The 14,416-nt window shown below is 42.7% G+C and overlaps 1 protein-coding gene across 1 annotated transcript in view; it reads left to right on the top strand.

Annotated features, from left to right (window-relative positions):
• Nucleotides 1-10,576, top strand: part of KLHL14 (kelch like family member 14) — a 59,825-nt gene extending 49,249 nt beyond the window's left edge. The window contains exons 5-8 of the mRNA XM_074146753.1: nt 5,613-5,803; nt 5,966-6,124; nt 9,279-9,436; nt 10,436-10,576. Coding sequence (XP_074002854.1) covers nt 5,613-5,803; nt 5,966-6,124; nt 9,279-9,436; nt 10,436-10,576 — 649 coding nt within the window. The remainder of the gene's footprint in view (nt 1-5,612; nt 5,804-5,965; nt 6,125-9,278; nt 9,437-10,435) is intronic.
• The last annotated feature ends 3,840 nt before the right edge of the window (nt 10,577-14,416 follow it).

Below are 14,416 nucleotides of genomic sequence, written 5' to 3' on the forward strand. Positions count from 1 at the left end.
AGATCCAACATTCTAATGTTACTTTATGAAAGAGCATTTAATGTCCATCCTTCAGTTCAATACTCATCTTCTCATAGATGTACAAGAGATCTCATACCACCTTCCTAAAACACTTTCCTTATTCCATGTGCTGTCAGTATTATAGCTCTTTTTTACAGTGTTTAGGTAAATATATTGAACTCAGTGCAACCTTGGGATTCAAGGTGTGTATTATGAGATGCATGGAAATATGTCTGTCCTTTCAAATTTTCAGAGGTAAAATGTTGGTCTGTAGAGTTTTTGAAGGGTCTTTGTTCAGGATTCAGTGTGATTGACCTAGCTCTGTACACAGACTCATGTGTGATGCTTGTCACCAAAAAATGCTGCACAAGTGGAACAGATCTGAGGAAGTTCGTTGTTGGAGCTGAGTGAACTGATAAAATTAGCCATATAGAGATAAGAAGAGATCACAATTCATCATAGTGAATGATGAATTCATTCTCCCTCCCTCCTGCCAGCCCTGTGGTGTTGGTACGGGGGGACAGGAGATGTTTGTGAGATTGTGCATTGCCATGCAGGGCATCCTCAGTCAACCAGGAGGCCGACTAGTGTTTGTAGAGAGCCTGTGGCTCTTCTGTGGAGCCTAGTCGGTGTCCTTGTTAGGCCAGCAAAACTCTTGAGGGCCATGTGCGTCTGGCTGAACGGCTGGGTTGGGTATTTGGCTGACAAACCTCAGAAGGCAGAAGCAGGTAGTTGAGGGTTGGAGAAAGCAGACAGTAGGAGTTTTCCCACCTCCACAGTGGCCAGTTGCGTTTCACCAGAAAATCAGTTTATAGTCGCAGGTGCTGAACATGACTTGCCTTGTGCTCTGGTGGAAGCTGCCGCCTTCAGCCAAGAGTTAGCAGCTCTGCTGTGCGTTGTGATTGCTTAGCAGCTGCCCAGTCATAAACTGTAATGCATTAACATCTCAGCGCTCTACAGTGTGATTTAAATGTAATGGTCCACTCATACATAGCTCCTTCTGCAAGGGGCTTTACTATGACAATGTTAATTGTCACCTTTTGTTCAGGATACATAACTCATAGGCTTGCCCATTATTTTTCTATAAAAGGCTTCTAAGCATTGGGGCTGTTATTGGAATTCAGGGATTTTTGAATGACTTTCTAAAATGTTTTTAATGGTTTATTTACTCATTCCTAATGACTTCCTCAGAGTTGTTGCAGCCTTTAGAGGTAGGGTCTGGCCACATTTTTAGAAGATCATACAAACAAGAGAGAGCTTTTATGCAGTCTCCTTTCCCAGCTCCTTTAGACAGATAAAGTTCCCATTAAAGTCAACAGGCTATATTTTCGCCCCCTAGGAGTACAGGGTCACGCCCTGTCTCTGCTGGCATAATGCAGGCACCATTGACAAGACAGACTGTTTAATGGGTTTTTCTGAGTCATTATGGTCCATCAAGTCAAAACCTACTTAGGAATTTTAGTCTGAGAATAATTGGCTGGATAGACTATAATAGCTCCTTTGAAATGACTGACAGGTAAATGTGGGACTCATTCACAGGCAGTATATTCTCACGTTGAAAATCTGTATGAAATATTTGATGAGTAAACTTTTATCTCATATGCTAAAATCCATATCTGATTGATTTTACTGTAGGACCTATAAAGAAAAGTATAATCCCGTTATGGATTTGGAGCCTTCAGTGTATTTTCTTTAAAGCCAAGTTTAGTTTCTTTTCATTTGAAAAACATCTCAAAAATACAAGCTTTTGAAAAGTACATGCTATTTTCAGATGTGCATTGTTTAGAGAAGCGGCAAATGACTCATCAGCTTTTGAAATCCACATCTGCTTGGTGATGCAGGAACCGTGGGATGCTTTTCGGAGAGCAGTTCAGTTAGACTAACGTGACTACTGAAGGAGTGGTCTTTGTAGCAGACACATCTGAATTTGTGGCATGAGCCTCAGACGGACACCTTGGTCAGTACTGTTGCATCTTGCCAGCTCAGCCCAGAGCTGGACAAGGTGTGTGGAACATAATAAAATTTAAAACATCATCTTTTTTCTTACATTCTGAGTTAAAAGTTTTTGTTTAAAGCCCAGCAAAAAACACATTTCCACAGTGCTTGGGAAGCACAAGTGGAAATGAGCGACTCGGCGTCCTCACTGAGGCCGAGTGAACTGAGAAAAGAAGCCACAGAAAAAGAGATAAAACAATTTCACAGAACCACAGAATCACATGGGGTTGGAAGGGACCTCTGGAGATCAGCTAGTCCAACCCCCCTGCCAAAGCAGGTCCACCTAGAGCAGGTTGCACAGGAACATGTCCAGCTGGGTTTTGAATGTCTCCAGAGAAGGAGACTCCATCACCTCCCTTCGGTGGAGGTTTTATCTTAGTCTTATGTTAGTTCATGTTTTATCTTAGTCTGACTTCAATAATAGTAACGTTGGTCCTTATTAGGATTACTTTAGTTTTTAAAAATCAAAGTTTACATTATAAAAGTGACTCTGAAATCAGTTCCAGATGAACAGTAATAGCATTGGTAGTTTTAAAACTCAGACTGGTAGTTGTATTTCTTGTTTCAGGGCATAAATTCATCATCTGTGGAAATGAGGAATAAACTCTTACCTTTTATACGTGTGTACTTATGAGAAGTTAGTTGGGTTGATTATTGAGTGAAGGGATGTGAAGGAAAAGCTTTTCAGAGACCAGTGAACGTTGAGTGCCTGCAAGTCCTGAAGAAAACCACAAAATAATTGTCTTATTGTCCATATTCCGATCCTGAGGTGCATTCCAGTTAGAATCGGATTAGAAATGGATAGTGTCTTCCCAGTTTTGTGGGGAAAGTGGTCGTGCAAAGATTGCTGTAGTACATTTTAGTCTGAATCATATTTTATAGCAGTTTAGAAAGTCATCACTTAACAGCACGTCCCTTACACACTGTGTCATTGAAAAGTGAAAAACCAAAAAGCTTGAAATATTTGTGACAGGAGCTACCGAGTGAATATTCACGTCCAAGCAGAAGAGTGAAGCGTGCTGACGCTTTCATTTTTGCTCCTTATAGTGACACTGTGTGGATGAAACCAGGAGTACACGTACAAAATAGTGTCAGTGAAATCCCCGTTAACACAGTAATGCCTGCAAGTTGTACCTACCTCTGTTCATTAAACCTGAGCTAAACCTGAAGGTGAGAGGAGTTCGTTAATGGGTTTGTCAGAGGAGGTGCGGGAGGACAGACGAGCGCATGCATGAGCACCCCAGGCGTTGACGACAGGCACCTTGTGGGCTTGTGCCTTGTGGCTGATGGACACAGGAAGTTCAGAGAACGTGTGCCTGCCCCCGTGCAGGCTCTCTGGTGTCTAACAGGATGTGACTCCTTCAGCTTTTCCTACTTTTGGGGCCGCTACGGGCTGTCTTGTCTCTGGCTTATCACATACTCATAAGAAGCATGTAGGCACTTGACTGCCTCTAACACCTATACCCTCTGTCAAATCAGAGTGAAGTCAGCCAGCAGGTTTTTGTTGAGGAGACAACACTCAGGCAGACATGGGTACATGTACAGTGTAATCAAATAAGCTTTGTTTCCATAGAAAATCGGGCTAAAAACATAGATGCACAATTTGCTGCCCGACCATGCAGAGCAATATATGCCATCAGCTTCTATCTGCCCATTGACAGATAAATTAAATGGTCGTATTTAATTCGTCAGTTGAGCTGGAGGCACTTAGCAGTATTCCTGTCCTCCTGTTTGCATCTGGTTTTCTCAGTAGCCTTATTCCTCTGGTGGTGTTCCCGCTCAATAAGGGGTGCTGTCCTGCACCGTCCAGGTTGCCCATGTGCAGGCAAGGTGAGAGCAAAGAGGTAGACAGGAGGTGCTCAGTGCCCCTGGCTGGTGAGGAGCCCTTTCAGGTGGCACCAAATCCAAAAAGTAAAGCCAAAAACGGGCAGTGTCGCCTCAGGTCTGCTCCCTGAGCGCCCAGCCAGCCCTGCTGTTTCCATGGCTGTATCTTCATGTCTGCCTGCCTGACCTCTCCTCCCAACTTAAAAACCACCAGCCGGTCTCAGCCACACTTGACAAAGAGGGAGATGTCTCCAAAATGTTAAAGCGTATTACAATTTTTGTGAAAATAGGCAGCTGGGTAAAGGAGAGAGACCTTATTCGTGCCTTCACTGAAGGAAACGCTCCTGAACGTGTGTCTGGTTAGATGACAGGTTAGAGACATGGCATCCCAGGCTTTGCTAGCTCACCTGGTCATGGGATGACTGTAGGGAAGCCTGCGGAGGAGCTGGGACGTACCAGAGCTGTTAAAGGCAGGGTGTTGTGCTCTGTACCTGGGCCACCACTCATTCTGAATGCCTTGCAGTGGTCTGCAGGATCAAGACCTTGATGGTGTGAGTGACCATCAAGCCCACCGTGTGATTTAGGAGTGCAATATGCAGTCTCTCCTGGGTTCAAATTCGGGTCCCTGGGCAGGAACCACAGCACGTTGTGTCCGCCATGGAGCAGGGTTTGGCAAGCTGCAGCCCCACTCCAGTGCGCCCCCTTTGCTGGAGCTGTCAGAGCGAGACCTTGCTGTGCCTGACCTGCCTGCTTGTCTCTGGGCTCGCGCTCCGCTCCAGTTTCACCCAGGAGAAAATTAGAGGTTTGGGACAGACAATTCTTGCGGCTCAATGTTTTGTATAGGTCTTCATCCTAGCCTAGCTGTGCTCTTTGGCAGTTTTCTTTCTTATATTGTTGGAGCTTAAAATTAAAGGCCTCTACCCTAGTAAACCTTCCTGCTGCTGAACAATCCAGGGAGCTTTCCCTGAAAATGGATTACACCAAACAGGGTCTCTCAAAATTGTCTGCTGCTCTATTTTTACTTCAGCAACAGACACTCACCATTAATTTTGGAGGCACAAGGAAGGCGAACTGATATATGTATAGCAGTCCTGACCAGAAAAAGGAATTATTTTCCTGCACACCTGAGTTGCACGTGAAAGCGGATAGGAGGCTCAAACTTTTCTCGGAGTTAGTTGGATGAAGACAGACATCTTTTGAGTTAAAGGGCGGAAATATAATACTGTGCCTAGCATAAGGAAAGTTGTTCTATTTGCAGTACTGCAGAAAGAAGAAAAAAATGATAATTGAAGAAAAATTTTGATGATGTGGTTCTCTTAGTAAATTGGGAACAATGACCCTTGAAGGACCATAAAGAAAGTGAATGTCAAGATAATTTATTATTGTTACATTATCTACCTCATTTTTCACTTTGTCTTACTGAGTTGTTATATCCCTTACAAGGTAATGCCCCAAACATTAATGAGCACCTTTTTATCTTTCACAGGTGTGAAAAAGCAACAAACAGCTTTGAAAAAGGGGTATTTTCTGCCGGGTTTATGTGTGCTTAATTATTTTGACACCAAAAATGAAGTATTTATTTGATGTCGAGCATGTATTTGATCAGCAAAGCAGCCACAGTCTCTAGGAGAGCTGTAAGCATATGAAGCTCCTGGACGCTTCTCTCTGAAGTTGCATTTGAAGGAGCAGCTGTCTTAGTTCAGGGAGTCAACTGGAGAGAGAAAAAACCATGTTTGACGTGGCTAATTGGTTTGTTGTTGGCTTCTTTTGTTTTGTTCTGCCCTGTCCTCCAGGAGAGCCAGTTTCTACGCCTGTCGCCTTGACAAGAACTTGTATGTGATCGGTGGGAGAAATGAAACTGGCTACTTGTCCAGTGTGGAGTGCTACAATCTGGAGACAAACGAGTGGCGCTACGTGTCTTCGTTACCGCAGCCTTTGGCAGCCCATGCGGGAGCTGTTCACAATGGCAAGATATATATTTCAGGCCAGTGTATTTTATAATTCCTGCTATATGTATAAAAAAAAGCCAACCCACAACCACAAAACAACAACAGAAAGCCCAGAACCCAAAATCCAAGAACTAAATTCCTGCCGCAGCGCCATGTCTTTATTGACATTAATTAACAGACATATATTTACTTTGCAGGAGGTGTTCACAATGGAGAATATGTCCCCTGGCTGTACTGCTATGACCCTGTGATGGACGTCTGGGCCCGAAAACAGGACATGAACACAAAGCGAGCAATCCACACTTTGGCTGTAATGAATGATCGACTGTATGCAATTGGAGGAAACCATTTGAAAGGTCATATTTTTAATAGCAAAAAAGCATTTCAGTGTCCCCTGTCTCCTGATAAAGAATATTTTTGTTAAACAGTCATTGTTAAATACATTAAAAACCAAGCAACACAATTTAACAGGACACTTGAGCCAGCAATTTTAAAAACATTTTATGCAAATTATTTTAAAATTATAACAGTACATTAAATATATGAGTAATGAATGCTTTAGATAATAAAAATGGGAGCTTCCATTACTCAAAGGCATGGACAATTTGTCATTACCAAGAATTCAATGAAACAAACAGATTATTCTTTGACCCGAAAGTACCAGCAATATTTTCCTCTGTAAATCATTTTCCAAAATGTGCAGTTAGAGAGAGCTTTATTCAGAGCAACACACAAGAACAAGCTCCTGATTTAATGAAGAGAAAAAAACCCCAAAACTCCAGCCATTAAATATTAGGACTAGGCTCTTTAGATCCCTTTTTAGTATTAAATGTAGCTTGTTAATTATAGTTCTTTTTAGAGGTCTCTTGTTTTCATCTTTTGAAAAGGTCTCATATTAAAATAACTACTGTTAGGCATCTGGTATTTTTGTCTTAATACCTACACGCCATTGTTATTACTGCTAAAGAGATTCTGCTTAATCCAGGCACTTAGACAAAAAGCACAGCTCCTGCTCCTTTGTCCCCTGACAATATTAGACACTTTATATTCCCATTTTTTTTTCTTTCTCCTTTCTGGTTTAAAAAAAAAAAAAAAAAAGCCTCTCAACAACAAAAGAGAAAATTGTAATGCAAAAGAAAAAGTGACGATAACTGCCAGTAACACCAGGCCATATGCTTGGATGACTCTGGCACCCAAGTCCCTGTGAGACTCTGAAAAGCCACATGCTGCTTTTGAAGATCTGGGTGCCTTTGGAGCATGTAGGGGACAAAGTCTCAGATGTGAATTTTTGCTGGTAAATAGTACTGGTACATAAACCCCTGCAGCCAGGTGCAGGGCTGCTGTGCCTCCACTCCCCAGCCTCAGTTGTGATGGGTGTTCTTGGATTGGATTTTGCAGGGGAAAGGGGGTAAAAGCTGCCTGCACGTGTGCACCTGCAAATGTTGTAGAGGTTGCAGAGCTCCACAGTGTTGGCTTTTTCTCTTGCTAAAGTAGAAGTCAACATGTCACACCCCTCCTATAGCTAAAGCCCATGATTTAGTTTGTGCAGGCTTGAATTGCTTCCATCCTGCCTTCTCCTTCTTTTTTTCACCCAGTTTCACTTACCGTCCTCTGGGAAAGAAGGAGCTTCTAATAAGCTTGCATTTTGGCCTCTACAGCTGTCGCCCTAGGTGCCTTTGTTGTGTACAAATTGCTTGATGTTGTGAGAGGTGTTTAACATTCAGACTTCTGGAAAGCCGCCGACTGATAGCAGGGCTTTTTGGAAAACTGGTTTCTTCTGTACGGTGAAACAAAAGGAGGAACTGCAAGGAAAGGGAAGAGGGAGGGAACTGGAGCTTGGATGAAATGCTACAGATTCTCCAACTGGGTGGGAATAACAGAGTTCCGTGGCCAAGCCCTCCTTTGTGGAGCTGGATCTGCGTACTAGTGTCAGCAGCGCATTTACCGCATCACAGCTAGCCATGGGCGTACTGCGGCTTATTACAGGGCTTTCCACAGATTCTGGGCACGAAGCAGTGGCCTTTCTATGGCCCCTTGAAAACTTCACAGCAACGAAAAATTATTTCATCATAGCTGCTCGTTCCTTACATAAATAATACTCTTACAAGCAGCAACATTGTGAAGTACCATTATCACCAAATGCCCTTTTCCAGAAAATCTAACTTCTCTTTTCTGTCATACCTTGATGGAGAAGACAAGAGGGTCAAGTAAAGCATCCCAGCATATTAAGAAAGCCATAATTTTACTGCAGTGCTCTGATAAAGAAGGTAGTTTGAGATAGGGAAATGTCTAAATATTGGAGCAGGAACCAGGATTCCTGGGTTCTATGTCTGCATTCAGCTCACTTAATTGATACTAATCCATAGAGCTTGAGAGTCTTGAGCTGTGACCCATCTGCCCTTTGGTGATTACAAAGCAGTAGTCTCATGGAGCCTTTTTTGGTCTGTCAGGGAAGGATGGGACCACTGTTGGGTTTTTTGTTACATTTTCTGTCACCTTAAAGACTTCGTTACATCACAGCTACTTGCTTAGAGTACATCATAAATCAGCTTGAAAATTGAAGCTGGTCCTGAACATCACATTCGTCATGCTAAGCACCTTGTCCCTCTGAAACCAAGTGGCGTCAGTTGTCTAAGGTCCACCTTGACTTGTTAGGCATTGATTTGCTGGGACTGTTTAGTATGAGGAAGAGGAGGCTGAGGGGAGACCTCATCACTCTCTACAACTACTTGAAAGGACACTGTAGAGAGGTTGGTGCTGGTCTCTTCTCACAGGTAATTAATGACAGAACAAGAGCGAATGGCTTCAAGCTCCAGCAGGGTAGGTTTAGACTGAACATTAGGAAAGAATTTTTCACAGAAAGAGTGGTCGGACATTGGAATAGGCTGCCCAGGGAGGTGGTTGAGTCACCATCCCTGGATGTGTTTAAGAGACGTTTAGATGTGGTGTTGGGGGGTATGATATAGGGAAGAACTTTGTAGTGTAGGGTAGATGGTTGGACTTGATGATCCCAAGGGTCTCTTCCAAGCTGGATGATTCTATGATTCTATGATTCTATGACTTCTGAGCGAGATTTAATCTGTTGACTTTTGAATGGCTGAGATCTGCTGACCTTTGAGAAAGACTGCCAGGACAGTCTTTTCGTACATGTTCAAACTCGCATTAGCACTGATAGATGAGGAGGAATATTGCTTGAATCTGTTTTCATCATTGATAGGTTATTAATGAGTGTTACTTTCTGATCTGTTCAGGTTTTATATGTACTTGTGATTTGTAGAAGACTGTAGAACTAATGGTAAAAGCTTTCAGCAGATTTATTTGAAATGAAATGATAACATTACAGAAGATGGCTTAAATGTATATGGCAATATTTTCTAGAAGAAAGTTTAGTGGTGACATTATAATTGTGATAATATAATTATAGCTTTAAGTTAATAAATTTAACAGTAAAACAAATAATGAAACAGTATGTCATAATGCACACTCTCCTTTCTCAATGCCCTTATCCAGGTTTCTCTCATCTGGACGTAATGCTTGTGGAATGCTACGATCCAAAAGGTGACCAGTGGAACATTCTCCAGACTCCTATTCTGGAGGGCCGCAGTGGCCCTGGCTGTGCAGTCCTTGATGACAGTATTTACCTTGTTGGAGGCTACAGCTGGAGTATGGTGTGTACCTGCTTTCTGCAGTGACCCTTCCATTCCTTCTGAGCTCTTGGGGCCAGTCTGTATATTCCTTGAATGGGACTGAGAGGAGATGAGGGATGAAGTAGCTGCAGGGGCTGGTTTTGGTTTGGTTTTCAACTTGTAGTGACCATGGAGTATTTTTTCACCTTCGTGCTTTTCCTTTTAGATGAGTTATTATCAGATTGTATTCACTGATATGGAGTAATATAAAAATCAGATATAATTTGGCAAAATCACAGAATCACAGAATGATATGAGGTTGGAAGGGACCTCTGGAGATCATCTCGTCCAATACCCCTGCCAAAGCAGGTCCACCCAGAGCAGGTTGCACAGGAACATGTCCAGGCGGGTTTTGAATATCTCCAGAGACGGGGACTCCACCACCTCCCTGGGCAGCCTATTCCAGTGCTCTGCCACCCTCAGAGTAAAGAAGTTCCTCCTCATGTTTAGGTGGAACTTCTTACGTTCAAGTTTGTGCCTGTTACCTCTTGTCCTGTCACTGGGCACCATTAAGAAAAGACTGGCCCCATCCTCTTGACACCCACCCTTTAAGTATTTATAGGTGTTGATCAGTTCCCCCCTCAGTCTTCTCTAGACTAAAAAGACCCAAGTCCTTCAGCCTTTCCTCATAAGAGAGATGTTCTAGGCCCCTAATCATCTTTGTAGCCCTTTGCTGTACCCTCCCCAGAAGTTGCCTGTCCTTCTGGAACTGGGGAGCCCAGAACTGGACACAGTACTCGAGATACAGGCTCATCTTGTGATTGACAGGATTGTATGCCTGTAGCTCTGCTTATAGGGTGCTTGTAAAGGATCCTGACTTACAGAGGCCCATATGACAACCAAACCTCTTGAAGGGCTCCTAAATTAGGGCCCAAAACCATGAGTCACTTTCGAAAAGCAGTGGCTTTTGGTCTTTGAAGCTGATGTGTGACTTGGATTGAACTTAGACCACATTTAATATGACTTTTTGTTTTATTACAGGGAGCTTACAAATCTTCTACTATTTGCTATAGTCCTGAGAAAGGGACTTGGACAGAACTAGAAGGAGACGTTGCTGAGCCACTTGCGGGACCTGCTTGTTCAACTGTCATATTGCCAGCCTGCGTTCCATACAACAAGTGATAGTCAAGGAGCACTGACATGAACACTGATTGCATTTGGGAAATTAATGACGGGTGACGTAAATATTTTATTAGAACAAGATTCCTGTTAAAACAAAGCTACCATAATTGACCCCTTATTCCATATTTATGCTTTAGGAGCAAACTAAAAGAAAACAAAAACCAAGTGTTGTCCCATCTCAGATAGATGCCGGTGTCTTACGAAGCAAGCAGCTAAAACACACCGAACGTTACATGCTGACAGACTGCCGTTTCAGACTGATTTTAACTTTTTTCCTGCTGCAGAGATATTCCTCACGTCAAATTTAAATTTAAAAAAAAAAAAAAAATGAAGGCTAAATGTTCAAATACAGCCTGAAGAGGCAAGATCAGTATTGTGCATTGTATCTACCTGCATGTGATCTGTGTTGAAGTCACGAGGATGTTGTTTTCATGAATGCTTCAGAATTCAGATAGTGAGAAGCTCACACTGCATTGCAGAATTGTCTCCTCCTCTGTAATCCTAACCTACAGCTACTTCACATGCTCTGCAAGCAACACGGCATCAGAAGATTATGAAAGGTAAAGAAATATCATTCAGTTTTTGCACAGCTTGGCATCTAATACGCTCTGCCTTCAAAGTCCCCACGTGTAAGTGCAGCGGAAAGCAGACTACAATGAAAGCCATGCTTTACAGAGCACTTCTTGCAATAGCAGCTTAGGGATTAGGATCAAATTCTTCTAATCACGCTTGTGTAAAGTCAGAGTCATTTCACTGCAATCACATGGAATGACTGTTTTTACATGACTACAGCAGAAATTTGGTCCTACACCTTAAATTCTGGGTTCGTAAAGTAAGTTATTTCTATGGCCACTTAACGAAGCACCAGAACCATTACTTACTTTTCACTCACCTGTTAGATAGGAGCATCCGTGCTAGTTGCTTCCAAAGACAAGAAGGATGCCTTTAACTGTAAATATATTACTTTGGACTCTTAAATAATTATGCACAATTTTGGAGAGATGCTGGTAAGTAGTTAAAATACTCCTGTGTGGTTGATCTTAAAATGCGCTCTGAAAGATTTTTACTATTGATCCAAAGTAATATGAGGCTAGATTTTCCACTGCCTTACAGCCTGTGTAATTATCTACATGTTGCAAAGTGAGTTCAGAATGTTACCACATGGGACCAGTAGCATTTAAGACTCGCTTCATGAACTCATAGTTGCTTGCACAAATCAGGCTGTCCACGCATTAAGCTTATGTCTTTCTGTCCTTTGCAAAAGCAGTGACAAAATCTGAGCCTGATTCTTCACCATGTCACAGTTAACATAACCATCTACACCTCAGAAGAGCATATGCATAATTCTTCCATTGTGGTTTACTGGTGCTGCGTCCGTTAGCGTGTCCAGGACCGTCCTCTTCGCTGGTATAAACTGACATTGCTCCATTCAAGCCAATGGATGCACTTTGGTTTATGTCAGCTAAGAATCTGGCCTTTCCTTTGTCTGGTTGTGACTGGCTGCACCAGATAAAAGGCGAAGGAGACTCAGATCCTGCATTTTCAAGCCTGCGCATCTCTTTCACGATAGGACTTAATGCTAATCGAGGAGCAGGCAATCGAGAAGTTGGTTTCTGCTGCAGAGGCAACAGATGGGAGGAAGAATTCATTATTTGCTTTGCAAAACAGAAAGAGGGCGAATGTACACAGAAATTACACTATATATTGAAGCTTGAGAGCAATATAAATAATGGTGGGCAAATACCACGGGACTGTTTCTCTCTGGCATCAGTCCAGTTTTATTGCAGTGCAACTCCCTTGCTTGCAGCAGAATTACGCAGTTGTAAAACTGGAGTAATGCAGTAAAGACCGATACCATACAAATGCAATAACCCACTTGATGAGGTAGCTGCACACCCGGAAAAAAATTGTTTAAACAAAATAATTATCTGAAGATGCTAATATCTGAATGTGCCGTTGGGGAGTTTTCCAGTGAGCATCACTAAGGAACTCATAAAGGTGGAGTGTATATCCTGAAATCTCAATCCATTTCTACTATATAGTGCAATCTTAGTTGGTTTTGTATTTATTTATATTGTTCAGATCCAAGGGATCCCTTGTAAAATATATTTGGTGCAATCATGATTTTTTTTTCCTTTCCTGTTGAAAGTATATAAATATAAATATATATAAAAAGGAAACTGTTAAGATACTAAATGAGGAAACCGTGAATGACATTTAAGATCAGGATAAGGTCTGCCATTAAACACTGACTGTGACCTGTCTCTACTAAAATGCACCATTTTTAAAGGATATTTGTTGTCCTTTTAAGTGGTTCTTTTTTTTTACCAAGATAATTCCAAGATTTATGAGGACTGTATGTAAATCTTTCTATCTTTCAGGAAGGCATGACCAAGGAAAGTGCTAACTGACTAAGACACACAAGGGATGTAAATTTTGTACAGTACTAGACTGTGTAAATGAAGCTTGCTTGTAGGGGGGAAACTTTAAATAAAACTTTATGTACTAATTCAACTGTCTGCCATATTCCTACTTATAAAATGTATGTACAAATAATATCTACATTAAATTCTTTGGAACTTTTTTTATCATGTAGATGCGTAAACTTCTTTTATATTGTGGCTGTACGTAACAGCCTCATTGTTCTCCAAGTGTCATCACTCGCTGCATATAAAGGCATCGACACAGTAAAACGTTGTGAGTCAGACGTCAAACGTCCCCGGGGCTCACGTGCCCAGCCTGTGCTTCCAGCAGGGAAGTTCCCCGCCGCGGGCAGGGTCGGAGCTCAGAACCCCACCGAGGTGATCGATCCTTCCTCTGTGAAGTGCCTCTGCCTTGCCCTGCTTGGCCCGTTGCTCCATCCCAGGGTCACACAAGTGAGAAGGACGCCGCCCGGCTAAAATGCAGTCTTGTTTTGGGGAATTTGATACTAGTTGTGGCGATTTCTTCCCTCTCCAAAATGTCCCTCCTGCGGTGACTGACCCTTCTAACTATGGGTGTTTCTGTTCCTGGAGGGGAAGCGCTGCCACGGCTGGGCGGTGGAGGAGCTGGGATGAGAGGTATTGCCAAGCTGAGATGACAAGGTAAAGGCAGGGGTTCTACCAGGCAGCAGAATCATTATCAATACCAGTTACTGTACTACATCTAGTATTTATTCATGCCTGCCAGCCTTTGCCACGGACCAGCAGCTTCCTGTGCAAACCAGGTGGGTGCACTGAGCAAAGAAAAAGGCAGTCCCCGACCCCCGTGTTGTGGGAAGCGGGGGGTGGCCGAGGGCGCAGTGGGAGAGCCTGGTCTAACGAGAGGGGGTCAGTCTCGTTCAAATATTTTACGAGGAAGGGAAAGGCGAGCCAGCAGCCGCTACCGTAAGACAGTGCAGTGACTAGGATTGTTTCATTAATGAGCTTGTTTCAGAAGAGAAAGGAAGGGAGATTTATGTATTTTTATTTTTTTTTTTAGCTAATGTGGGAGAAGAAGGAAGAGGAGAAGCTGGAAGCAGCGGGTAGAGAGATTATTTAGAAAGGAAAAGAATGAAGCAAGAAGGAAGAGGTAAGAATGACAGGAAAAAAAGTAGAAAACTAGAGTCTTTGAGAGGAGAAAGTGGGAAGTTCTTGTGGGTCAAGGGCACAGAGAAAGTAAGGGCTGGATCAGTGAGGAAGGCAAAGACGGTTTCTGAGAAGCACGCATCAAACCAAGCCTGGAGAGAAATGACAGGAGACAAAAAGCAGAAGAGAAACACAAGAAAATGCAATAAAAGAGGACGTGAAATAACCATGAAACTAATGCACTTGGTGATGGTACTGCTCCTATTTCCTTCATCATTTCTAGCTGTTGAGCAGA

This window comes from Numenius arquata, chromosome 4 (genome assembly GCF_964106895.1).
Source record: "Numenius arquata chromosome 4, bNumArq3.hap1.1, whole genome shotgun sequence".
NCBI classification, from domain to species: Eukaryota; Metazoa; Chordata; class Aves; order Charadriiformes; family Scolopacidae; genus Numenius; species Numenius arquata.